At 41.2% G+C, this 27,948-nt stretch overlaps 1 protein-coding gene across 10 annotated transcripts; it reads left to right on the forward strand.

Moving 5' to 3' along the window:
• Positions 1–1,760: 1,760 nt before the first annotated feature.
• LOC131138848 (cyclic nucleotide-gated cation channel beta-3-like) lies at positions 1,761–27,386 on the forward strand. 10 transcript variants are annotated; one of them, XM_058088137.1, is made up of 40 exons: positions 1,761–1,892; positions 3,676–4,455; positions 4,562–4,898; positions 5,916–5,997; positions 6,081–6,105; positions 6,184–6,229; positions 6,582–6,672; positions 6,977–6,996; positions 7,067–7,169; positions 7,608–7,632; positions 8,021–8,108; positions 8,205–8,338; positions 8,432–8,495; positions 8,849–8,921; positions 9,013–9,037; positions 10,571–10,865; positions 11,488–11,637; positions 11,726–11,782; positions 13,384–13,475; positions 13,560–13,768; positions 13,838–13,865; positions 14,857–15,016; positions 15,156–15,170; positions 16,164–16,262; positions 16,342–16,496; positions 17,681–17,911; positions 18,038–18,246; positions 18,317–18,367; positions 18,534–18,620; positions 19,482–19,546; positions 20,872–20,994; positions 21,091–21,232; positions 21,306–21,465; positions 22,451–22,548; positions 22,711–22,794; positions 23,569–23,687; positions 23,796–23,942; positions 24,663–24,864; positions 25,441–25,692; positions 26,747–27,386. In XM_058088137.1, the coding sequence occupies exons 4-40, from the start codon at positions 5,917–5,919 to the stop codon at positions 26,765–26,767; spliced, it is 4,026 nt and encodes a 1,341-aa protein (XP_057944120.1). In that variant the 5' UTR covers positions 1,761–1,892; positions 3,676–4,455; positions 4,562–4,898; position 5,916; the 3' UTR covers positions 26,768–27,386. The 10 variants fall into 10 exon arrangements, with proteins under 10 accessions (XP_057944120.1, XP_057944121.1, XP_057944122.1 ...); XM_058088138.1 differs by having other exon boundaries at positions 6,084–6,105; positions 17,678–17,911; XM_058088139.1 differs by having other exon boundaries at positions 16,170–16,262; positions 17,678–17,911; positions 26,747–27,383.
• Positions 27,387–27,948: the final 562 nt, after the last annotated feature.

Raw genomic sequence — 27,948 nt, forward strand, 5'->3', positions numbered from 1 at the left:
GGAGCTCTTTCACCAACGTGCCTTCGTTCTGTTCCTGCTATAGATGTCAAAATGGCGCCATGAAGAACGCTTGCCATTCAGAAGGATATACATTTTCATCAGCAACACATTTTTTTCCCCCTCTTTTCTTCCGAGCGCTCTCAAGCAGACACGCTAGCAGGGGAGCAGGGGTCATCCAGGAATGTCAGACACACGGCCAAACATCACATGATCTCAAAAAGCGACACGCATAAGTAACCGCTTACCCATACAACGGCACATATGAGTTTTTTTTTATTTTTTTTTATTTTTAATTTTTTTTTTTTTTTTTTTTGCACAGACCTCCCCTCGTCCCACTGTGATGACTTTTCAGGCTGCACCATTAAACGTACAAAGTCATATTGTAGTACAGGAGAGCCAGAAAAACTACCCATAATGGACACACCCTTAAAAAAAAAAAACAAACGAATAAAGGTTTGGTACTCGTTTACATTAAAGAGCCAGATTTTTTCTCGTGATGGTTCATCTAAAAGCGGCTGTGCTGATAATATTCCTGGGGGGGGAGAAAGTGTTTACTTTGTTACAAATTAAACACACAGCGGCTTCCCCAGGAAATGCTGCACGGATTAGCGTGTTTCTCGTTACATTGAACGGAAGAAAAACAATCTTTTCTGTGTATTCTAAAGATACACAAAGCGCTAAAACAGGCAGCTCATTAACGCACACCTATTGTGTCTACAAAGACCGCGATTAAAACACCTCCAACAAAGTTTTACGGTTTTCCATTCATACTGTAACCATGTAGTACTTTCGGTAATACTCGCAGTATTTTCTTTAAGCATTACCGGGACTTCCTTCCTGTGCAAACTTCACATAGCAACATAGAAAGGAATGCCTACACCCAGCGTTAAATTTTCCGAACTCAAAAACACAGCAATGGTGGCGAAGCTAGTCGCTAGCCAGCTAGTAGCTAGCCCGTGTGGTGCGGCGAGGTGTCACTACGCCAGTAATGTAGTTCTTAGGCAATGTAACAATGTTGTTGTAGCTTAGTTAATATGCAGGTGACATGATATGGAAATGGTGCCTTTAAGGTATTTTTAGAACTATTACGTACCTTCGTTTTTGTTGTTTTTATCTGTTTTTATATCTTTAGAACACACAGAAAAGAGAAAAACACATATGTTCAAGCCTGACATGAGTTAAAGAAAAGTGCACTTTCCCTTTAAGACACATGCGGTTACGCAACATCACGTCTTTGCCAAAGCATCTTCCTGCTGGAAAATGGCGAGGGCATGAACTCATGGCACGGATCCTTTTGCCAGATTCCTAGTTGCAGTCTGTTTTTCCCCTGCCTATCAAACCACTTTATGTAACTTAGTGTTAAAAATTATTTCATTTTTAATTTAAAGCAAGAAAATAAATGTGCGAGTATGTGAGGGATATACTGTACTGTTTGAAAATGGCTGAATACGGGCTATAATTCATCCAAAAAGATGAATATCTTCCAAAATTGTATCAAATCTTTTCCTAAATTAAGCATTTCCAACCTTAAAAATTGGTAAATGAACTAAAATACAAATAAGTTATTCAGAAGACGCATTAAAGACATGACATGTAGTATTCTACACTAGCCACTAGGTGTCAGTAATGTTACTGTAGCGATTCGTATATTGGGTCATTCTGAGCTGTGGGCAATAGCGGGCAGTGACGTTCTGCATTCTGAGTTAGAGCTCGCTTTTAGTCCATAGAAGAAGAGAACCAGGAAGTGTTTTGAGCGGTAACCTGTGTCTATTTAAAAAAAAAAAAAAAAAAAGCTGAGTACTTTACCGCCATTTGTCATTGAGCCGCCATTACATGACATTAATGACACAATAGCAGCAAGTACACGGTCCGGAAACTTCTATTTTTTACACGTAAGTCCATGTTGTCATATTTATGACTAATATATATATTTTCTGCCATCATGTCTACCTATATTGGGTAATACGAGTGTAAAGATGTGTACGTGGGTAGTTAATACTGGTTAAAAACGTCGAAAACAGGTTTTCTGTGTATGCTCCTCAGTACTAAAATGTTCCATTTATGAACACTTTGCAGAAATTAAATTAACCGCGATACTTGAGGGACTACTGTTCATATTTACCTGGAAATGTGTAACCTATATGTGCAATTCATACTTATATTTTTTGTGTACAGACAAAAAGTCTGCTTTCCATTAGGCCCACATGGTACACATTTAGGCTTGAAGAAATAGAACTAGCATGTTGGTGGGATGAGGAGGATATAAGAGAATAAGATGGTGGGGAGAAGAGTTGGAGGGTGAAGAAGCAAAGTATTTTTTTGTGGAAAAAAAAAAAGAGTCGGGGAAGGAAGAAAAGAAAACGAGGGAGGAGCAGCGCTGGCGTTGTGCCTCTTGACCTAGATGATTTAAATCCCACTCCTCCATTTTGTTGTCTTTAGCGGGAGATGACTTCCCTCCTGACCTCCTCCCTTTTCGTTTGTCCACTTTTCCTCTTCCGCGTATTCTCAACACTTTCTCTGCTCCCCTGTGTATACTTTTAATCGGTTTCATTCTGCACTCCGAACTGCAAAAACGACATGTGTTGTGTTTCTGACTGTGCTACTTAATAGCTGTGTGTAGTTTTGTACACCGGCAAACATTAATTGCGGATTGTGTGGATGCATGCAGAGCATGTTGTTTAGGGCCTTCACAAAATTGGCAATAAAATTCACAGTAAAAAAAACAAAGTTTCAAACATATGTTTGTTATTACCTGGAAGGAATCCTTTTCACTGCTGACATATTTTTCACCACAAGAGGGAGTCGTTGCTTCTCATTGACACCATTTTTGTGTCTAGTTGGCCATTTATTTAACAGCACCATAACAAGTCAGTCACGTGGAAGCCTCACATCACTTCCGGCATCAGTCATTGTTAATTAAGACTAATTAAAATTAAATGAGTGTGTTAATATTACACATGAGTAAAGCTACATATTCAGGGGTGGGCGATACAGCACATTTCGGTATCGATGTGATACCAAGTAAATGCAAAGGAAGATACTGATAATTAGTTTAATGATTTTTGCCTTGAATGATTAAAACACAACAAAAAATATATATTTTAAGACCCGGTGCATTTCCACAAAGTAGGATTCTTTATTGATAAATTGAATATTTATTATTAATGTTATTAGAGCCCTCTAAACATGAACTAACACCCCTATAGTAATTCCTTACACTCATATTACCCAATATAGTGGGCATAATAGCAGGGAATAAGACATAACTAAGACTAGTGATCCTGTCTGTCGTTGCAAATGTTGGCACAAACAGGAAGTAGGCAGGGTTTCAGAGTTGAGTTTTAGCCTGGTGTGGGTTACAGCTGCAACAGTAGCCAGTGTTCTCTTGTGTTCGTTTGGCAAAAATATGACTGTTATTGTTTGCTGCACACGCTTGTGCGATTGTTTATTGTGAGAGCGAGCACACCTTGCCGCATGTCAGCGCTAATCAGGATTATCTCCTGTCACACAGATCAGGCACAGCAGCTTTACCAGCTTTCTCACCCACTTCCTGTTTTTCCTTCCCGTTGCTGCCTCCCGTGGACACAGACCTCACACTCCCGGTGCACAGAGGTCTTCTTAAATAGAAGATCTCACATCTGCCCGTCTTGTCTTGTCCTCCTCCGCCTTATCCAGATGTTGGGATTGAGGCCGGTGCGGTGGTGCCACCTTCCAGACGTGTTCTCACCGGCTTATCCCCCCGCTGAGCTCATAATGGGATCTGCGCGTCCGCCGCCTGCCCCGCATCCCTCTGCTGGCTTCAGAAGGTGACCTGGACATCATGGATGTTTTTCTACCCGACACACACACAATTATGTATGGATGCAAGTAGAAATATGGAGGTGGGATATTTAACCCAGAGAGACTCATCTCCCCTTCTGTTCTAGTTTGATGGACGTTAAGGTCACACACGTGAAAAACAGAGCAAAAAGACAGAACATGACGAGCAAAAGTTGAAATGTTGCCCTTTTGTATTGAGTTGTGGACTCCTATAGAGCAGCGACGCACAATAACCACCACAGAAGGCTTTCTAGATCTTCCAAAATCTGCACCTATTCAGCTGTATTTCTTTGGATTTTGTACTTCCTGAGAAAACGGTGTATCTTTTTAAAATGTGGGATTTTAACATACAACCATAAGCGTTGGATCCAGAATCCGATCTGGAAGTAGACATTGGACAGTCCGAAGTTTTTCAGGAAAAGAGATTACTTCAGGACGTCTTGTAATGAGAAATAGCTTTAGCATTTTAGCGTTTCTACAGCGTTGAATGTTTTTTGCGGGAACAATAATATAATCACAATCATCTGGGGAAATCTGCCTACATGTTTTGAATATCCCTCATGGAACCGCAGCTCCCCAGTAGCCGGCAGCACTCATGCAGCAACAGACCACCATGCTACCGCCACGTGACTGCAGGTAAGATACATTCCTTTTGTAAAAAGGAACACAAAGCTTATTCGACGAGTGTATGCCTATAAGTCAAAACTGACAAAAAAAAAAATGTTTCTTTATTTTTCTGGAGCTGCTGTGAAGTCTTTGCTGCCAAGGGAGGCGTGCCGACAGGACACATTGATGTTGTCATGGCTGCACAGTAGCGTAGTATTCCCAGTGACCTGTTAAGGAATGCTCCGCGAACGGATACCTGGCCTGCTGGAAGAAGCAACGGTGTTAGATCCTGATCATCGCTTAACTCATCCCCAATCTGGCACCAAGTCCAGGATTGAGGCCTTAACCTTCAGGTGCTGCTGCCTAATCCAGTTAGGGGCCAGCAGTCGCTGTGGAAAATCCCGGCAGACCTACATTGCACCGTGGATCTCAGTGGACGCCAGCGGTATGCGGGGCCTCCTGTAGACCCTCAGGTAGGACGAAATGTGTTTTGTTTAGTTTCTGGTGTTGATGTTGTGGTTGTCGCCATTCCCCGGGAATGTGGCTGCTTTAAAAACCGTTCTTAATCTATGCTGGCTTTACATTGGGTTCGATTTCACCACATCACTCAACCGACTGCCAAAGTTTCCTGTATTATGCATATTGCAAATATCACTTGTTTATGTATATATATGTTTACAAATATTCTATCAATTGTTAGCATTGCCTTTCTAGACTGCATGAGTGTGTGTGTATGGCACCTTGCAGCTTCAGCGGACTGCTGCCCTGACGCAGATTAACCTAACAGGCTGACCAACTTGTAACAGTACTCCATTATGCTCAGCACAAGTCTCGCCTGCAGATAGTGCCATCAAGCCACTTTTGTGCAACAGGCGGGGGATCTAAAATTGGACATTTATGGAGGAAGCGATTCTTAGAATAAACAACATAAGATTTGGATCCCTGGTGGTGTAATGGTGCAGTCCTCTACCTCATGGCAGAGGGGCGGAGTTCCGTTCCCAGCCTGGGTTGTGTCCAGAAGGGCATCAGGCATAGAAACTAAGCTGAAACCCAAAATATCATGGAATAGTCATAATATTACCAGGAACAAAGTTATAACTAGGCATGTCTGATATTGTTCTCTTTGCCGAAAAGTGATATGTAAATATTGTCCAGCTCTCAATTATCCTTCCTTCCTTTAAAATAAACTTATGGTTGTCCAAAGAGGGGCACTTGTACTCTCAGTACAGAAATATATATGAATAGAAACATATAATCACCTCATGATATTATTCCGCAATTGCCCACACAATTGAAATGAAAAGTATGTATTTTTTTTTTTTTTGCACGATCACATAACCTTAAAGCTGAGAAGAAGTGCATGACTTCTGGGATGGAAAACATGCACTTCATCTTCATCTTCATCTCCTTAGCTGCAGCGAAGAGCTCTCTGTCATCATTATCATTAGCTTTATTAGCAACGCTTGACAAAGGGCTGTGTGCTCGGACAGGATGTTCAACTGGGTGGTGAAAGTGGTCCCCCAACCCCCTGAAGGCCCTCAGAAGGAGGGAGATGTCAAAAAACCTGCTGAGGTACACACACACACACACACACACACACACACACACTGGATGTTTTGATTGTGATGTTAAACATGATTTCCTTTTCAATGCAGCAGGATCCCCCAAAAAGCAAAGAGGGTGAGGATTATTACACCAAAAAATACATTCTTTTATGCTACTGTAATATTATTAATATTCTAATATTGTCTTTTACAGCCAAGTGTCCTCCGCCAAAGAACACTGAAGATGCTTCAGAGGACAGGTAGACTTTCCAAACATACTCAAGCGGGTATTTTTCCATGACTTGATGAGTCGGTCGACATAGTCCACTCGCATCTCATCCCATATGTTCGGAAAATCCAAACCTGAATGGCCGTGTGCGGGAAAAGTGATTGCATTTCTGTGATAGCAAGAGTAAAATATGGTGGTGGTAGTGTGGTGGTCTGGGGCTGTTTTGCCGAATGGTTAGCATCTTGGCCACACAGCCAGGAGATAGGAAAGAAATATGTGGAGTTTGCATGTTCTCCTCCGGGTACTCCGGGTTTCCCCCCGACGTTCCAAGGCGCCATATAAGATGGATGGATGTGTGATCGTAAGCTCTGTTCTCTTCACAGTCAATCCCAGACTGGAGTTTTAGGTTGGCTGTCCAATGGCTTTGCTAGCGCCCTGCCTCAGCCTGCCGGCTCCCCTCATCTGGAGAACAGGGTGAGGCTTTCAGACCCTCTACTAGTCATCTCTCAGATGGAAAACATTAAAAAAAAACAACTGTACTGTATGACACATTCTAACTGGACAAGTTTTCATCAACATGACCTGTACACGGATAAACAAATAAACTGCACAAACATGTGTGATGTAAATGGCCCCCGTGCCGTGCTATGGACACCCCTGGTATCACCTCTCCTGTATAGACGATATTGACATTGTAGCATGCCCTGACTTTCTTTTGTGTCTTTCCTATAAAGCCATTTGTGCCCGTTACCCATTTTTGTTTTTTTCTCTCCATCAGTCGGGGGGTGACGGTGAAAGGTAAGGTTTCATCACATAAATGCGCTTTTAGTGGACATTTGTTGAAAGGCGAGTGGCGTTTGTGTCGCAGGTCGGGAGTGATTGGCTGGGTGGCGCAGGGTCTGACCAAGGTGCTGCCTCAGCCTGACGACAAGTACCGAGAGATAGACAATGACAATGAGGAACACACGGAGGTGACATTTTATTCAATGTTATTCAAACATTCGATCTTTGTGATATCAACGCAGGAAATGACTTGAAACCCAGCGTTCATGTTTACGTCGTCACCTTGAAAGCACCATAACACTTAGCTAAACACTATGCTAGCTCTCAAAAAGCCTACTTAGCATGATATTGAAGCAAGTAAAGAGTTTGTTATTAACTTGCTACGCTATCAAACTTGATTTCCGTTATTATATTACGCCGTTAAATAACATAATTTGGTCATTTATGTGTAGGGAAAGTTTGTACAGTTTGTTTGGGCTCTAAATACTGTAACCTTAATATTAGCATTTATGCTAGCGCTAATACAACACCAGAGGCTCATTCAGCAACACTACCGCTATATTAAGTACTAGAATATTTTTGAATTTATATTATGATTAAAAGTAACATTTTCTCTGTCATTACAGGTGTATGAGGTTGCTACAATGCCAGGTATGTTTGGTTTTTAGCAATTTTTACACATTGCAGGTTAGGTTAAGTTACCTGTACTGTGTGAGCGTGAGCAAACCAAGCGCTCCTTTTTTTAGAACGTTAAAAGATATTGTGCCTGTTTAATATACAGTGGTATGAAAAAGTGTAAATAAATGAATATTAGTCCATGGCAACTTAAAAGAACTGCATGTTTATTATTCAGGGAGGAAAAAAACAACCAGAAAGGGGCACACACTTTTTCACAGCACTGTGTATTTACTGTATATCTTCTTAACCCTTTATATCATCTACATATACCTGCACATGTAAAAATTAAATTAAATAGTACAGTTAATTTGATGCAGTCATTCAAGTAAGTGACATTTGATGTTATAATTTATGTGTCCAGATTATGATCCCCTCCCACACATCCCAGTGGTGGAGATGGTGTCAGAAGATGAGATGTCCGAGGAGGACGGTCTGACTTTCCCTCCAAAGTAAGCGCCACCCACCCGTCTCTCGCCGTACACGTTCCATCGTCACAGCATCTTGGTGTCAGTTGTAGATATTATTTTATTGTTGTTTTTTTTTTGGAGTGTGGTGACATGGATAAAGCAGAAGATCCCTCAGCCTGTTTTCCTGCCTGCTGGTGCCGTGTCCAATGAGTCAAAACCCAAAAAGTCTTCCCGCTCCTCTCTGGACAAAAGTATATACTTTACATTCCCTGGTGGGAACATTCACATGCCCCTAACGTGAAAATTTAGATTTTATTTGTTCACTCAACTGTTTTTTTTTTTTTTTAATGTCATTTATGTCACAGTTCTTTCTCCACCACCCGAATCTCTCAGTGGAATCTCACTGGACACTGATAGCAAGTCCTCAGCGTAGGTTTACCTCCTTCATTTTCTCCTACATCCTTCATGAGCTTCCTTTTGTTCCTTTTGTGTCATTTTGGTCTTTCAATTCCTTCTTGACAAACTTCAGTTTCTTGAACGCATCTTCTGTCACCACCCCGAAGGTGGTAGAACCTCAAGTTTGAAAATTAACTGCAAAAAACGCTCATCCAATCAGAAAGCAGCATTGGGGAAAAAAATGATTAAATGATTACTTTTATTTCCTTCATATTCTCCTTCAGGTTCTGCATATTGTCTTTTGCGTACTACGTTGCACGTTAAAGATGAAAGGATGAATCCGGTCTCCATCCTGGTGCTATAAAATGACGTGTGTTTCTCCTCAGCGTCGGCTGGTTCATGTCAGGAATTGGTTTGAAGATACCCCAGCCCGTTCTTCCACAACCAAACGACGTTGAAGTAAGTACTATGAGGGCTTTTCCGTCATGCATCTCCTCTCATCCTCGTCTTTCTTTCTCTTCACATGGACGCTGACGTGATGTGTCTTCAGGCCGCTGCAGACATTCTAAAGAAAGGTACCTTTAAGGTTCTACAAGCCATGTTTCCTCAGTCGTAGACAATCATCCTCTGTTTATGTTTTGCAATGCCACACTTCACAGTTCACTTCAGCCAAATAGACATCAATCATCGTGTTTTTTTTTTGCTTTTTTTTTGTTTTTTTCACAGTAAGGACGTTTGGAGCCTAACTCAGTACCTCTTCTCCTTCTGTTTCAGGGGGGAAGGCGCTGCGAGCCCCTTGAACAGCAGGAGGAGACGACTGGGGGACGCTCCCGTTCGCGCAGAAATCTTTAATGACTTTCCGCTTAAGCTATTTGGCAGCGCTGCAGCTTCATCATACACAGGCAGCTGAAAAATGAAAGAACTCCATACGCTTGAATATGAATGTATAAAACGTGTGTACAGTCTTTGGTTATGTAGTACAATACAGTGATCCCTCGCTACTTTGGATTTTGCAGCCTCGTGATTGAATACGGCCTCGTAGTATTACTCAAAAGATATGCACATTGAAGCACATTTGACTAGTTTTTTAAAAAAAATGACATATTTTCAAAAATAAAACGACCTACAATAGACAGAATGATCCCTAATGATGAGGCGTAACTCAACTCTGACGTCACTTCCTGTCCGCCGCTCAGCTCCCTTTAACACCTTTACAGAGACACACAATCACAAGTCTTATTAATATGTCATATTTTCTCTAATTATGTATACTATATTGAGTAATATGCATGTATAGGGGTGCTACTTCATGTCTAGATGGCTCTAATGGGGGTGCTCTGATCAACTGGCCACCCAACGGTATCCGGGGGCCGTAAAATAAGGAATTCTACTTTGCGGAATCTCACTTATCTGGAGCCGGATTCACCGCGATAAACGAGGGATTACTGTATTACTTTTTGGTCCTGTGCTATTTTATTCACCTGTACCCAAAATATATATTTGTCCATACATCATACGCTATTCATCCCAGCCTATAAGTGACCGTATGGTGTGTCATTTATGTACTCTGTTTATGGAAAAAGAGCATTAAAAAAAAAAACATGATTTTCAACAAAAAAAATCAGATTACAAAATGAAATTTGATAAATGGCAGCTATGCGTATGTATAATAGTGTCATCAAAAGTATATTTTTATTTATTTATTTGTGTATTCTTGCATTTAGAGAGATTATATATATATATATTTGTATTCATTTTGGTGCAAGAAATATCCCAATGTTCTTCCAAGCAAACTAAGCTGAAGTATTTAGTATAGAATGAAATATTGCGTGCTGATTTAGGCCGTTTTGAGTTACTTTATCATGTCTATGGCCTTGAACTGTGAAATGTGAAATGTGGCCTGAGGATGTGTTGTTTTGTTGTTTCATGGGGTATCACAGATCATATCATTCCTAAATTGAAACATGAATGTAAAGATGGGAGTTGGGAGGAATAAAGTTTCACTCGGTTGAGACGACGCCTTGTTTTTTCTTCCATGTGATCGTGACGCTCATTTCTTAACATTCCAAAAATGCTCACGCTAAATGACCCTTGCCGTCCTCTCTTAGCATCAACCAATCTCAAACCTGACATGGTGCTGGAAGACGTGGATTCCGACCACGAGAGCCAAGACACGTCCACATCAGCCCAAACACAGCAGGCCGCCACAAAGAGCACCGAGTCCGGTTCCTCCTTGCACCTCCACAAGTGCGCTGAGACCAACCGAGAACCGGAACCGTCCCAACCGACGATGGCTAAGATACTCCAGGAGGATGCTGAGACCCAGACGGGCCGTTGGACACCGTTCATCGAGAACATCAAGAAGGAGGCCGAGGATGTGGCTTTAGCCACCATGGAAGAACGGTAAGGGTTCAGGGACTCATCCAGAGATCTTGGCTCCTTTTCTTGGCCGCGTACAGAAAAATTAAATGATAAATAAGTTTCACGATATGCTCAGCGGTAAAAAAAAAAAAAAAAGTTATATATTTTTTTTTATTTGCGTGAGCCTCAGATTACCTCAGATTATCAGATCAACCACATGACAAAAAAAACCTCCAAAAAAAAACCTCCCTCACTCACGGTGCAACCAAAAATAACACAAGTCATACAAATGCAACACACCATAATGAATAATGGGACCAAAATTTCTTGCGATATATAATTATATATAGATTTCCATACTTAGAGCATTGAAAATCTGTTTATGACTTTCTAAATATGTTTTTTATAATTATTAGAGCCCTGAAGACATGAAATAACACACCTATAGTCGCCTTTGCACTATTATTCTTTGTTTACAACACTAGCGAGCTCACCATTTTGCCTCAAATTTATTTCTTCGAAGCTGAAGAAGCCAAAAACTTACCACTTCCACACATGGTGGGAGGAGAAAAAAAATTCACTCTATGTAAGAAGTCCTGACTGACTTGACTGCTGCACAACTGAATGATAGCTAGGGCACGCTTAGCAGCACCCCTTTGTTTAGTTTGCTGCAGGAGCGCATGGAGATGACCCGCATGGCCGAGGAAGTGGCGAGGCAGACGGCCGAGATGGCCATTCGACAGCTGGCCAACGAGAGCCAGCCCCTCAGACTGTCGGCGGGGAGCCAAGAGCTGCTCGAGGAGCCTGACATAGAGTACGACTTCCTTTTTTTCCCCCTTCCTTTCTGCTGGCCGAGTGCTGATTGTTCACGAGCCATGTGGCACTGTGTTCACCGCTGGCAGACTGACAGCTTTACAAGACGACAGAGAAGTCAGCCATCAAGATCATGACGCCATCGAGTAAGTAGTCATCTGCATTAGATTGTAAAATGTACCAAATTGGCACAGCAACAGTGGAAAAAGTTAGGATGCCCCTTTTTTTGTCTTTTGACATCTCCAACTTCTTACCTCGTCATGTTCTCCCTTTTAATTCATGATTGGCTCCTGCCAAATTAAGAGCTACCATTTAATATACAAATAGCAATAAATAGTCTGGAATGAGAGGGGAAAAAAAAAAAAACTGGCCCGTGACTTCCTGTTATGCGACCTCGGCGACACACTGCATCAGCATCACAGATACTGCGCCTTAGCAACCGCAGCTTCCACTAGCAACTCACTCCCTCCCCTCCGCATCATGTCCTTCCCCCCACGGTTCCCTCGGTAACCGGCCGCTGTGTCACATCCTGACACGCAAGGGAAAACAGAAAGGCGCACATAAAAAGGAACCCTGGGCTTGTTTTTCCAAAGAACTCGTGGAATCCTAGCATCCCAATCCCGGTCTCCCGCCCAGTGGCTTTTTTTTTTCTTCGCCAACGTTGATGGATTAAGTGAGTATTGCGTATAAACGCGAACAAAGACTGATCCAGGTGGTAAAACTAGACCAGCGACTGTTAGGATGCGAGTATCACGAGCTTGATGTGACATCTGTCGGATAACAACTGAACGTGGGAACTTTATTGAACGCGCACTCTGACCTTTGTGGTAAGATAAGATGTGCCTTTATTCGTCCCTCAGTGGGGAACTTAGTGGTGTGACCCGCAACTTAGTTTTGTCATTTATTTAACGACAATATTACATAATACATTTTGTAATGCTAAGATGTTTTATATATACACATATTAATACACATATATACATTCTCAGCTTTGTGATATAAGCGAAAAAGCCTGTTATTTGTTGTGTTGTCTTTTTTATTAGTTTTGTTTATTTTCCAAATATTTTTCTTGTCATATTTTGACTTTATGCCCAACCTCCTTCACCAAAAATTACAACTTTATTGTGTTTTGATTGTCTCTCATAATATTACAATATTCAAAAATACATTTTACGAAATAAAGTTAGGCTGCACGGTGCACTTTTTTAAAAATGTTCTAATTGTTTGAACTCACTTGTTGTACATTTTCTTCTTGCAATTATTATTTACTTTATTCACATAATATTTTGACTTGATTTTTTTTATCACTCCAACTTTTTACGCAACCTAATTTTGCAAAAATTGCAACTTTTATACTAAAATTGATTTTTTTTTTTTTTGTTCTCATTATATAACTGAAGATTTTCCACTTTTTCCATTGCAGTACTTTTAAGAAAAATAGTTTTCTTGTTCAATTATATTTTTTAAATATGGTTTGGCCCAATAAAAAAACAGCAGCGGACTACAAATGTGCCCTGGGCCGCACTTTTGGACACCACTGCTCAAGAGAGACGCAGCATAGGTTAGCACAGGGAACTGGAAAACTCCACCTTCAGCCGGGACCAGGGGATCTGGGAAGACGTAAAAACCAGGAGAAGGCAGGGAGCTTGGATGCTGACGGAAACTTTCAACTTCAAGAAACAAATGTATATATAATCCTGATTTATCATTTGAAATGCGCTAATGTTGCGTCCTGTCCTGCATACAGAACGGACGAGAGTCAGGCAAACATCTCCGAGGAACCCACCATCGTTGAAGAAGGTATCGAACAACCCAGCACCGTCGCCTCCTCGCATGACTGTAAGAAAAATACAAGGAATTCTTATTATTATCCGAGATACGAGATGCTTCCTGATACGTAGCAACATTTGTGTTCAATCCCAGACAAACAAGAGCCCAAAGACGAGCCCCAACCACCATCAGTATCCCCTTCGCCTCCACCGCTGAGTCCTGAACCGGCGAAGGCCTCCGAGCCCCACCGTGAAGGGCAGTCAGAGGACAAGACCCAGGAAGCGATTTCCAAAGCCGAGCCTGTGACCCAGCAGCCACAGAAGACTGAGCAAGACACGCAAGGCGCCAAGGCTGCTGAAAAGGTACTGGAGGTATCATGGACGCTTTGGTATTTTCCTTCATGATTTATATGTACGTGTCGTGTTTTGCAGGAGGAGGCCAGCGGGGACGAGTGTGGGGGTAGGTTGCTTTCTAGAGTCCATACCGTCATTGCGTTCAGTGCAGCGTTGCATCGTGGGTGCAGCGTTACTGATGAGCGTACACATGTGCTATCCACTTGTCTCCTCTGTAGCGCCAGTCAGCTGCGACGCTATTAAGAGCTGCCTGATGCGCATCCCGCTCACCTCAGAGTGCCTGGGCAATATCAACGCTTTCTTCAAAGAGAACGGCATCTCCCGCCCCAAGATCCCCCCCATGCCTCAACTACCCACCCAGCTCTCTGACGTTACCAAGTGTTTACCCTCTCTGCCCCCCGAGCTGCGCCAGGAGCTCTCGCAGATCCGACTCACGCAGGTCCCCCGCAACATCGCCCAGACGCTGAGCGAGCTCCTGCCCGCGGCGTCCGCCGCCACCTCATCAGTCACTCCCACTCTAACCACCTTCTCCCAGAGCTTGTCGAACATTCCCCAGAAGCTCTCCCAGTTTCCCAACAGGACACAGGAGTACTTTGTCAACATCAGGAACCGCCTCAATAGCCTTATGCCTCAAGATGCCTAAGAAACGACGACAACAGCAACAACAACAACAACAACAAAAACAGGACCTGGAACTCAACCCTTTTGCCAGACCGGGCCCTCTCCCTCCCCACCTCCACCAGCTCCGCTCCCGCTCCCCGTCTCCGTCCCTTGAATTGCCAAACGTCCCCTCGCCTCGCCTGCCGCCCATTGTCAGCCCCCCGTCCAAGCAGCTCGACTCGCTGCCCCGCCAGCTTTCAGGCCTGTCTAACCCCGCCTTCTTCATCCAAGACGACTTGCTCGTTTCACCGCTCGGACGCACAGGTGACGCAGAAATGGCCTGTGCTTGCTTAGACATGACATCACAGCACATCATAGCATTGCTGTTTTGTCTACCAGTACACCAATGTCAACCACTACACTACAATATGAAAACAATAGTCCAAATCTTGCTATGTGTGCATCTTCTCCATCCCTTTTCTCCTCTTTGAACGCAGACAGTTCTCGACTCAGCCTCCATCCAGCCGTCAACGTCGAGGATGTCGACTCGGATCGGGAGAAATCCGGTGAGGGGAAAGGGGAGGAGCTCCTCACCCCCCAGGACCCCAAACTAACAACTCTCACTGTCCCTGTCACCCCCACTGGAGGTCGTCAGAGGTGAGTGTTCACTTAGTTGTGTTAAAATACTTAGAAAAGTCAAATATATAAAAATATAAAATTATAATTGAAATATATAATTGATACGAACGGCAATGAGTGTTTTAAACGTGTCTCTCTCTTCACGTTGCATCTACAGCAAAGGAGATAAAGAGTAAGGAAGCCGCATGGCTTGTTAGCTTGTAGCTGCGTTGCAATTCCCTCTCCGATGATCCCAATGATCCCATACTCTATAGACGCATAAACGCTTACCGCTTTAATACATTTCAGAAATGAAAACAGCAGCAATTGCAAGTCATTGCTTCACATTTGACTTCCTTACCGTTTGGTGTTGACTCTGGTGCCCTCTGCTGGCCATTCTCAGGCAAAGCAGTAGCAGCAGCACTTTTTCTGTCAACATTTCCAGGAACTTTTATTTATTAACTTATTCAATCATAAATCTTGGTAATACAGGGAGGTTTCCACGTCACCTCAAAGTTTCTGAAAATGTGTTCAAATCCCCTCAAAAGTACCCGGGATTGCCTACTCTGTACTTTTCCAGGGGAATGTTTTTTCTGCTTGTGTAATTTCAGTGGAAAAGTTTTTCAAAATTCCAGGTCATTTCCTGCCGTGGAAAAGGGGTTGTTTTATTTTTGTGTCCTGCAAAAGCCACCCTGTATTTGTCCATACGTACGATAGATCCCTGCTATTCCTTGGCATTCCGATCTGGGACCACCAGCGGATGGCGGAAACACACTCACAAAAATGTTTACTTTTCACACACAGCTCGCTATAGCATCCCAAACTTCTGAAAACAAACCAGGTCTTTGCAGGACACAGTTTGTTGCTCCATGTTGTTAAGTTCCTGGTTGCATGTTGTGTTGTGTTGTTGTCGTTGTTGTATTCTGTGACTGTACTGATTGTCACCATAATACAGTGAGTATAAATAAACAAATGCATGACGCAATGTGTCAACTCCATGTACGCTCATCTTTTTTTTTTTTTTTTACATGGCGCTCACTATGACACAACAACGTAAGACTTAATGAATGAACGCATGTTGTCATGTGTTCATTAAGCCTCTTGTTGGACCGTGCAACTGTACAAGAGCGTCCATTTGTCAGATACTGTATGTCGTACCGTGACAAAACTAATCTCACTTTAACAGTAGAAGGCGGCAGTCTCAAAGTGAAGATGACGACGATGAGGCAAGCATCCCTGTCAGGGCGTGGCCCAGTCAGTCCAGCCTCCACAGCACAGATGACCCGTGAGTATGGAACAACTACACACACACACACACACACACACACACACATCACAGCATAACGCTTGTGTTTATTTTGCAGCTTGCGAGAACGTCCGTCATCGTCAGCCAGTCAGACGAGTGCGGTGGTCAGTGAGCGTCTCCAAGAGCTGGTGCGCATGTTTAAAGAGAGGACGGAGAAGGCAAAAGAAAAACTGATAGATCCCGACAGCTCTGATGAGGACAGCATCATCCCCTGTGAGTGACGCATATTTGGCATTACACCAAACACTAAAAGTATACATTTTTGTCACCCCGTGAGTCAGTGACACGAACATAATCAACTTGTGAGTCAGTAAAACTTGAGTCTTTGTCAGCCCGTGGGTCAGTGACACTAACATAATCAACTTGTGAGTCAGTAAAACTTAAGTCTTTGTCACCTCGTGAGTCAGTGACACAAACATCATAAACTTGTGAATCAGTAAAACTTGAGTCTTTGTCAGCCCGTGAGTCAGTGACACTAACATCATCAACCTGTGAATCAGTAAAACTTGAGTCTTTGTCACCCCGTGAGTCAGTGACACTAACATCATCAACCTGTGAGTCAGTAAAACTTGAGTCTTTGTCGCCTCGTGAGTCAGGGACACTAACATACAACCTGTGAGTCAGTAAAACTTGAGTCTTGGTCACCCCCTGAGTCAGTGACACCGGCGTCTTCATCAGCTTGTGAGTCAGTAAAACTTGAGTCTTTGTCACCCCGTGAGTCAGTGACACAAACATCATCAACTTGTGACTCAGTAAAACTTGAGTCTTTGTCACCCCGTGAGTCAGTGACAGTAACATACAACCTGTGAGTCAGTGAAACTTGAGTCTTGGTCAACCTTTGAGTCAGTGAAACTGCCGTCTACATCAACTTGTGAGTCAGTATAAATTGAGTCTTTGTCACCCCGTGAGTCAGTGACACTGGCGTCTTCATCAACGTGTGAGTCAGTAAAGCTTGAGTCTTTGTCACCCCGTGAGTCAGTGACACATCATCAACCTGTGAGTCAGTGAAACTTGAGTCTCGGTCAACTTTTGAGTCAGTGAAACTGCCGTCTACATCAACTTGTGAGTCAGTAAAACCTGAGTCTTTGTCACCCCGTGAGTCAGTGAAACTGGCATCTACGTCAACTTGTGAGTCAGTAAAACTTGGGTCTTTGTCACCCTGTGAGTCAGTGAAACCGGCGTCTTCATCAACTTGTGAGTCAGTAAAATTTGAGTCTTGGTCAACCTGTGAGTCAGTGACACTAGCATCTTCATCAACCTGTGAGTCAGTAAAACTTGGGATGTTGTCACCCCGTGAGTCGCCGACACTGGCATGGAGTTAAAATGATCTCCAAGTACAAAGTAAACATCTTTCACCATGTCGTAAACATTCAACCTCCATCATCACCTTTCAGCAGCCCCTCCTCCAGACTCAGCGCCGCAACCTAACCCCGCCCGTGACCCCGATCTGGCGGACGAGGGCGAGGAGGATGATGATGATGATGATGATGAGGAAATCCCTGGTCCATCAGGAGGAAGAGGAGCGAGAGAGGCAGAGGAGGAGAAGTCCAGCCCAAAGGTGAAATCCCACGGATGGATCCCAGCCTGTGTGCACTACCGCTTCCCCGCCAGCATCGACCCTTTCACCAGTGAGAACGCTCCCTTCCCCCTTCCCTCGCCTTCCTCACCTGAAATACACAATTAGCACGCTTGGCACAACTTATATCAAATATTATTCTGTGTCTAAACATCCTTAAAACCTTTTTTTCCCCCAGATCTGATGTACGTGTTGTGGATGTTCTTGGTGTCTTTGGCGTGGAACTGGAACGTGTGGTTCATCCCGGTGCGCTGGGCCTTCCCTTACCAGACTCCAGACAATATCTACTACTGGCTCCTGACCGACTACCTCTGTGACCTTATTTACATCCTGGACATCACCGTCTTCCAGCCGCGCCTGCAGTTTGTCCGTGGGGGGGACATCATTGTGAGTGGCCATACTCATGATTCATGATTTCATATGCAAATTATTCATGGCATCCTTTTCTTCTTCGCAGTATGACAAAAAGGAAATGAGAAAGAATTACATGAAAACTAAACGTTTTAAGGTGAGTTATTATATTTATAACGGGGGTGTCCAATCATGCTACATGTGTTCAACATGCTCTACCATTTCATTGTCAAAAGGATAATAATATTAATATTAATGACTTAATATTTAAGTCATTAGGTGACTAATTTCACTCCATGACTGAGGTATTATCTATTTTTCAGTTCGATGTGGCCAGTCTTGTTCCGCTGGAGCTCTTCTATTTCAAAACGGGCATCAACCCTCTTCTACGCTTGCCTAGGTTACTCAAGGTGAGCATTATCATGAAACCACCACCAAGAAAACGGCCTTATGACAGCAAATTTGCGCATTTTTGACCAAAACATGTTTTTATTTTTTTCGTAAAAACAGTATTTTAATAATTACGTTGGTGGAAAACCCATCCTATTTGCCCTACATTGCTAAACCGTGTGCTGCAGAGGAAGTAATAAGAGGCAAATATTAACTTTCTATGCCATAAATCACTTAAATATATCACTCACATGTCACAAACCAACAGGAGCAAAAGCTTACCTCACTCACGGTGCTACCAAAACCTCTTTGGACCTCAGATCTTGGTATTTGTGCTAATAATCTAACACGTTAGCACTCAATTACGTCATAAAATCTTACTTTTATTCATTCCCAGATAGTATCAGCATTAGGGAGCAGATACTGGCTACTCTCTGTGATGTAAGTGCTGTCACACTTGTGCGCAAAAAAAAAAAAAAAAAAAAAATTGTTTGTATGCATCTTAACTCCGCCTCGAAATCCTTCACGGCGCACATTAAAAAGAGAAAGCGAGGAAGTGTTTCTTTTGTCATCCACAAACGATCATGAGAGGCTTACGGCTGGAGCGCACCTCCACAAGCCCGGTGTGTGCGCACCCTGGTGGAAGCCTGCAGCCAGCCTCTGCCTGATAGTGAGTGAGTGAGGCGTTTCTTTTTTAAGAACTCCCGTCGGCTTGTGTTTGAGCGACAAAATAAACATTTCTGTGGGTGTGGTGCGTAAGCGGGGAGCCACACGACATCACATCACGGGGCGGCGACAGTAAGATCAGTATGACTTAGTATGTGCTTGTGTTCATCGGGAACAATTCAAAAGCTTACATTTCTGTGTGGATGCTTCCACAGATCAACTCCTTCTTTGAGTTCAACGAGCGTTTGGAAGCCATCTTGACCAAAGCATACGTCTACAGGTGAGCTGTCAAGGAAACAAGGGGGAAAAAAAATCATATTTTCCAAGAAAATATGAAGTGTTGACGTTGTATCTTGAAAATGCTAAGAGATGAAGGCATACTGTAAATGAGAAAAATCAGCAGTATGACTCAAAGTCTGTGATGGGAGTAAATTCACTCGTCTAATTTGCATATTTTGGTGTCACATTTTTAAAAAGTAAAAATAATAAAATAACACTATGAGGAAAAATATTGTTATTTTAGTATCAAAGTTAAAATTTTTGGAAAATTAGGCTGCGGAATACGTTTAACTATTACAAAAATCAAGTCAAAATATTATAGGAATAAAGTCATAATTAATTACAAGAAGAAAATTGAGAAGAAATGAGTTCAAGCAATTTGAATATTATTCGACAAACAGCGAAAATATTCGGGAAAATGGCTGTAATTTTACAAAAAAAAATTATATTCTGTTCAAAATAATCATTATTCTATTAATCATTATTCTAATGAAAGAATGTTGCAATTTTATGAGAATAAGCATGTAATATTCTAAAGAAATTGTATTTTCATTTTATAAAAAAAATATTTTTGAATGTTTTAATATTATGAGAAACAAACAAAACAGAATAAAATTGCAATTTTTGGAAAATTAGGTTGCGGAATACGTTTGACTGTTACAAAAATCTAGTCAAAATATTATAGGAATAAAGTCATAATTAATTACAAGAAGAAAATTGAGAAGAAATGAGTTCAAACAATTAGAATATTATTCGACAAACAGCGAAAATATGCGGGAAAATGGTTGTAATTTTACAAAAATAAAAAAATATTTAAAAATATTAATTATATTCAAAATAATCATTATTCTATTATTATTGTAATGATAGAATGTTGCAATTTTATGAGAATAAGCATGTAATATTCTAAAGAAATTGTATTTTCATTAAAAAAAAAAATATTTTTGAATGTTTTAATATTATGAGAAACAAACAAAACAGAATAAAATTGCAATTTTTGGAAAATGAGTTTGTTATAATATGAAAAGTTCTAATATGAAAAATAAAGTCCAAATACAATTTACAAAGGTTATTTAAATAGTAAAAAATAAACATTAATTAAATTATTAAAATTATTTTAATAATAATTATTAAATTAATTAAAAAATTAACAAAACAAGTAATAAAAAATAAACATTTATGACAAAGCTGAGATAAAATATCAAAGTGGCCTTTAATTTGGAAAAAGTTTGGACCCCCCCTGCTTTAAAGCCTGCTCAAGGGTCAGCTTCCACTCGGCCCCACGGTTCTTCTGTTCGGTTTATTGTCATAATCTGTGTCCTTCAGGGTGATCCGTACCACCACCTATCTTCTCTACTGCCTCCACTGCAACGCCTGTCTCTACTACTGGGGCTCCGCCTACAACGGACTGGGCTCCACGAAGTGGGTGTACGACGGCAAAGGAAACAGGTTCGGTGCAGCCGCCACGGTGGCGTCTTTTGTTTGACTTGTGATTGGTTGTGCTGAGGTGGAAGTCATCAGCGCTTCCTGTCCTCACTCCTCCAGCTACATCCGCTGTTACTACTTCGCAGTGAAGACCCTCATCACCATCGGGGGGTTGCCGGATCCCACCACCCTGTTTGAGATTGTCTTCCAACTCATCAACTACTTTGTGGGAGTCTTTGCCTTCTCAATCATGATCGGTCAAGTAAGTTTGGAAAACGATAAATAGTTCCGATGATGAAGCAGCGCCACGAAGATACGTTTTTTTTTTTTTTCAGATGCGTGACGTTGTCGGTGCAGCCACGGCGAGTCAGACGTACTACCGCACCTGCATGGACAACACCATTAAATACATGTCTTCATATCGCATCCCCAAAGACGTCCAAAACAGAGTCAAAACCTGGTACAACTACACCTGGCAGTCACAAGGCATGCTGGGTAAGATGGTCAACTTGGCTTTTCCCCGCTTTCCTCTGCGGTCTCAGTCACTCTTATTGTGAATGTTGAGCTAGAACAGGGGTGGGCAAACTACGGCCCGGGGGCCACATCCGGCCCGCCAAGTATTTGAATACGGCCCGCCTGTTCTTTCCAAAGTATTTCATTTAAACATTCAACATACGACCTGGCATCATGGCTTGAGCCAACCTTTTGATGGTTGAAGTAGCTGTTTTATCAATTTCGTTATTTGATGTGGTCTGTTGTTTACAAAATGCTCCTGAAAAAAGGGACACAAGCACATAATAATAATAATAATAATAATAATTAAAATAATAATAATAATACATTCATTTTCTACCGCTTATCCTCACGAGGGTTGCGGGGGTGCTGGAGCCTATCCCAGCTGTCTTGGGGCGAGAGGCGGAGTACACCTGGACTGGTCGTAAAAATTAAAATTAAAATTAAAATTAAAATTAAAATTAAAATTAAAATTAAAATTAAAATTAAAATTAAAATTAAAATTAAAATTAAAATTAAAATTAAAATTAAAATTAAAATTAAATAAAATTAAATAAAAATAAAAATTATTATTAATAAAATTATGAATAAAAATTATTAATATAATTTACATTTATCATTATTAATATAATAATAATGATAACAATAATAATCACAATAAATTTATAATGCACTTTACATCAAATAAATGATCTCAAAGTGCACATATAGCAGACTACACGACACTTTTACGTGTAAAATATGTGTAAAAATATACGTGTACAAATGGACTGTCACATGTAAAATACTATACAGTCTGCCCCCCCCCCCCCCCCCCCCGTCAATTTTATTAAATCAATGCGGCCCGCGAGTCAAAAAGTTTTCCCACCCCTGAGCTAGAATCATCGGAGAACATCAAATAGACATTTTTATGAACGTGTCAATCACTTGTTATGTTACATGATGAAACGGCATGTCCCTCATCCAGATGAACAGGAGCTGCTGACTCAGCTGCCAGATAAGATGCGTCTGGACATCGCCATCGATGTCAATTACTCCATTGTCAGCAAAGTCCCTCTCTTCCAGGTAAAAAATAAAATATTGACGCTTCTTAGCAGCATAGTTGCACCATCACCACATAAAAATCATCATCCACTGTATTAATGATCGTTAATGAATTATTACCCATGGAATCTGACATACATGTACACCACATATCGACTAAGATATGTTTGTTCTTCCTGATAGGGGTGCGACCAACAGATGATCTTTGACATGCTAAAAAGCCTGCGCTCAGTTGTCTACCTGCCGGGGGATTATGTCTGCAAAAAGGTGCATCGCTTTTTTTTTATTTATTTTATATGTGGTTTGCGTGTTCTGCCCATACTCATGTGGGACATCCACTGTTCATTCATGATACAAAATTACTTGGGATGTCCCGTATAAAAACGATAAGCCGATATTGTCCAATTCTCAATTTCTGATACCGATATCATGATAGCGTTTTTAAAAAAATATCAGTTTTCATGATCGGGAAAAACTCTGATATCGATATCAACTGATTTTGCATTTTTATTATCTGTACCGATAATTATCAGCATAATAATTATCAGCTATTTGTTTATAAATCCAAGTAGCAGCTATTTAAACATCTACACATAACGCATGAATGGAGGACAAGCAGCAATGCTGCCTCTGTCCACCAGAGGGAGCCAAAGTACACATAATCAGAATGCCCTTTATTGTCATTTTACAAAGAGTAGAATGAAATTGCAGCATTTCCATTTTCAGTGCAAGACAGTATGACAGTACAAAATACAGAAATTAGAATTTAGAAGAATAAATAGAAGAATTAGAATAATAAATAACGAAGGGTTTACATTGTAGAGGACGATTGGTTGCCTTGATTACATTGTCGCATCTTGTTGATGGAGATGATGGCTCGAGGAAAGAAACAGAAGGAGGCTCACGTCATTAATTATCTGTACCGATAATTATCGGACATCCCTACAAATGAACCATCTGTCTTGTTTCGATACGCCAGTCCTGTGACGGACAGGTGACCGTTCCAGGGTGTGTGTGGCTCATCATTTTTTCCCCACTCAGGGTGAAGTTGGTCGGGAGATGTACATCATCAAAGCAGGCGAAGTCCAAGTGGTCGGAGGACCGGATGGGAAAACCGTGTTTGTCACTCTGGGAGCTGGTTCCGTCTTTGGCGAGATCAGGTAAAGAGATTTTAAAAATTATCTATGCTACTGGATCCCCGCAAATTTGAAGATTTTTGGTCCGCGGGTACGTTTTATTAAAAGTGTTGTCTTCTCTTTGATTGGCAGTTTGCTTGCGGTGGGTGGGGGCAACAGGCGCACTGCAAATGTGATTGCTCATGGCTTTGCCAATCTCTTCATCCTGGACAAGAAAGACCTGAATGAAATTCTGGTCCATTACCCAGAATCCAAGAAACTGCTGCGCAAGAAAGCAAGGTCAGCAACGCATATGGCTTATCATATGAGCTAAATACCCAACGTAGATGAGTTTTTATATGAATCACATCAGCCAATCACGAGCAATGAAAACACTGACAACAAGCTTGTCAAACCACTGGAAATTGCAGGAGGTTGTTACTTAATATAATATAACAACATTAAACTCATCACACAGCGACTTATCTCTCAAAAGGCACCTCGGAAATATACATTACATGTATATTTTAATTACACATCATCTACACATAATGCATTACTACCAGAACAGTGGTTCAATGGAGAAGCAGCAATGTTGCCTTTGTCCACCAGAGGGAGCCAGAGTATACAGAAGGAGGCTGACGTCATTGCAGGGCCCCAATTAATGTGTTGCTCAGACGCAATGGATTATGACATTTGTCAGGTACACCTCTTGGGTGTTAAGTTGCTGTGTGATGAATTTAGTGTCCTTGGTAAAATGACAGAGAGTCATATGTTGTTAAAGTGTATACTGTTAATGCTTCATTTTGACTTATTTTAAGGACATTGTTGTGTTTTTTTAGCAGTTTATAATGACCTCCTGATTTGCAGTGGGTTGACAAGCTTGTTGTGATAGCTTGTGATGGGCTCCCGCTACCGGTTCCTCACTGACTCGTGAGCGGCACGGTATTCAAACAATTACTAGAACGTAAACAGTTGCTCTCGCTGTAACAAAGTTCTCTCCGCATCGTTTCCTCACAGAAAGATGCTCACCAAGGGGAAGAAACCCGAGCCCAAAGAAGAAGCTAAGGAAGAAGCTCGCCATGTCCAGGCGGCCGCCACCAAACCCGAGACTCCCAAATTGCTGAGAGCGGCCTTGGAGATGACGGAGAAGTCCACTGGACTCAAAGGAGCCATGGCCCAAGTCAAAGAGAAGACAAACAAGTCCAGTGTCTCCCTGCAGGTTAACTTAACACCATACACGTAATGTTTATATAAAAAGATGCACATAAATCGTCTATTTTTTACACCAAGATACGTTTCAGTTCAGCCGTCAAGCATCTTTTTAAATCACTTTAATGAACTAATTAGTAACAGAACCCCTCCTTCATTCACTCCTTCAATCCCGGCCATTTTTCAAAAGACAACCCGTCCAGTAGCGGCCATTTTAGACCATTGTGACAGATCTTTCAAAGCACACAGAATATTGTGTTCTACGGCTATATCAACATTTAACTTACCGACGAAAAGATTAGACTCACATCTTTCAACAGGAAAAAAAAGTTTGTTTCCACCTTTTTCCGTTCTTTGGTCATCAGCAGTAGAACATTGGCAGGTTTCGGGAAAATGTCAGTTCCCAACTAAAACGGAGAAAAAAATGCTTTTTATGAAAATACATAATTTTCACATTTGGAACTAAACTATGTGTATGCATGTGTTAAATTTATTCAATTATGGAATTGAATGAATTTAATTCACATTACAGCCAATACTTATACAGTATTGACTTTCCACTCTCTCTTCCACTTCTCTCTCGCAGGCGTCCATCTCCTCCCCCTTGCCTACTCCATCTCCCGTCTTCACGTCCGGCCCGGACCGAGACATCTCCACGCCCTCGCCCACTTTAGCCAGCTCCACGGCGTTCCTCTCCACCTTGGCGTGCTACAACGACAACTCCGAGATGTCGTACCCCGCGTCCCAGTGCTGCAGCGACACGGACGACATGCTGCCAGTCGATCACAGACAGGAGGGAACGAGCGACAAGGAGGAGGCGACTGATCGGGGAAAGAAGGTGCAGCAATAATAATACTTTTTTTTTTTTAAACAGGTGGTAGGAAATGAAGAAGTGAAGAATCTGCTGAGTAATCTGTTTCTCCAGAGAAAGAGCCTGGAGTGCCCTCTAGTGGCTCAAAGTCATAAAAACATATCCAGGGTACAGTGTAAGGGGCGGGGCCAGCCAAAGCATGAAAAAAGTGCGTCTTATACTTCGGAAAATACGGTACTTTACCTTATAAACCCTCCGATCTTTTTTTTTTTTCTTTACACAACCAATAACAGGTCTTCTTTTTGCTGTTGTTGAACAATAAATGTTTACATTTACTTTTTTTTTGTCAATTTCAACATTGCCTTACTTTATTTATTTTATGTTAATATCCATAGCTTACCATGCTAATGAGTCCTGTATTTAACATGGATGTAAAAATACTTCCACCATCCGTTTGTAGAGCTAAGAGATTTAGTGCATGTGGGAACCGAAATGAGGTAAAACGAAGGTAAAACGAAAAAAACAACTCCATATTCTCATCCCTTCCACGGTGATGTCTTTCCTTTTCTTTGGTACACTGCTGCTTGGGAGACGTAATGAAAAAAATGTAAAATGTAAAAATGTAACTAACAAACCACTTTCTCCTTCCTCAGTGTGTTGTGACCGGTTCCCCAGCGAGTCTGGTGTTTACAACCCGAAAAAATAACGCTTTTAATTAATTTGCGGGTTCGTAAAACACAAAACTGTGTCAAATATTGCATATGTTTGTCATTGTTTTAACGGCTGTATTTTGTTACAGTGAATTGTATAGATGAGGGGTATTTCTTTGCTGGTGATGATTTTATTGTACACAATCCTTCCAAATCATTTTCAGTTTGAGTGTGTGTAGGCCGGGTTATCATTCTCGTGTTGTTGTGTGTATCATCATGCTGCGCTCATACCTTTTATGTAACTGAAGTAGCGTTACTGCTGCTATCGTAACGACTTTACTGTAAATATGTGGACTGAAACAACAGCAAAGTTCTCCAGTCTCTCACAATAAACATTTAAGATATAATACTCACTTCTATTATTCTTACAGCAGTGTCAGCTGTCTACGTGAAAACGACAAGACGGCCTTTTCCAATTCCAGCCTTGTTACAGAAACGATGACGTCACAGTCCCACCAAGTCGACATTCCTGTGATATTTCGTTCTTAGAGACGGTGAAACCGTGACAAATGTTTGCATTTTAACACTGAACACGAGAAGACTGTCTAAACATTTCAAAACAGCAAAGATAGTAGAAAACAGGACATTATAAACAGGAGCCTTGTGTACATGAAATAACACCCCTATAGTCACGTTTACACTTTACCAATTATCCAATATATATAGTAGACAAAAAGAAGCGAATATGGGACATATACCGAACATGAAAACACTGTCTATACACTGTTTATACAATTGAAAGTAGCAAATACTGTAGAAAATAGGACATTATTAGAGCCCTCTGGACATGAAATAACACCCCTATAGTGACATTTACACTCCAATGACCCAATATAATAGACAAAAAAAGAGGATATGAGACATATTAGGTATTAAAAACTTTTTTATCACTTTGTTAATACATTTTTGATAATTATTAGAGCCCTCTGGACATGAAATAACACCCCTATAGTGACATTTACACTCCAATGACCCAATATAATAGACAAAAAAAGAGGATATGAGACATATTAGGTATTAAAAACTTTTTTATCACTTTGTTAATACATTTTTGATAATTATTAGAGCCCTCTGGACATGAAATAACACCCCTATAGTGACGTTTAAACTCCAATGACCCAATATAATAGACAAAAAAAGAGGATATGAGACATATTAGGTATCAAAATTTTTTAAAATCACTTTGTTAATACATTTTTGATAATTATTAGAGCCCTCTGGACATGAAATAACACCCCTATAGTGACGTTTAAACTCCAATGACCCAATATAATAGACAAAAAAAGAGGATATGAGACATATTAGGTATCAAAATTTTTTAAAATCACTTTGTTAATACATTTTTGATAATTATTAGAGCCCTCTGGACATGAAATAACACCCCTATAGTGACGTTTAAACTCCAATGACCCAATATAATAGACAAAAAAAGAGGATATGAGACATATTAGGTTTTTTTTTTTTTTTAATCACTTTGTTAATACATTTTTGATAATTATTAGAGCTCTCTGGACATGAAATAACACCCCTATAGTGACGTTTACACTCCAATTACCCAATATAGTCGACAAAA

This window comes from Doryrhamphus excisus, chromosome 11 (assembly GCF_030265055.1).
Source record: "Doryrhamphus excisus isolate RoL2022-K1 chromosome 11, RoL_Dexc_1.0, whole genome shotgun sequence".
Lineage (NCBI taxonomy): Eukaryota > Metazoa > Chordata > Actinopteri > Syngnathiformes > Syngnathidae > Doryrhamphus > Doryrhamphus excisus.

Excerpts from the sequence above, each read along its gene's own strand:
- LOC131138848 (XM_058088134.1), top strand. The coding sequence starts at position 5,917 with ATGTTCAACTGGGTGGTGAAAGTGGTCCCCCAACCCCCTGAAGGCCCT. Across the intron at positions 6,230-6,581 it reads GAAGATGCTTCAGAGGACAG|TCAATCCCAGACTGGAGTTT; the intron begins GTAGACTTTCCA and ends TTCTCTTCACAG. Across the intron at positions 18,247-18,316 it reads TCCGTGGGGGGGACATCATT|TATGACAAAAAGGAAATGAG; the intron begins GTGAGTGGCCAT and ends TCTTCTTCGCAG.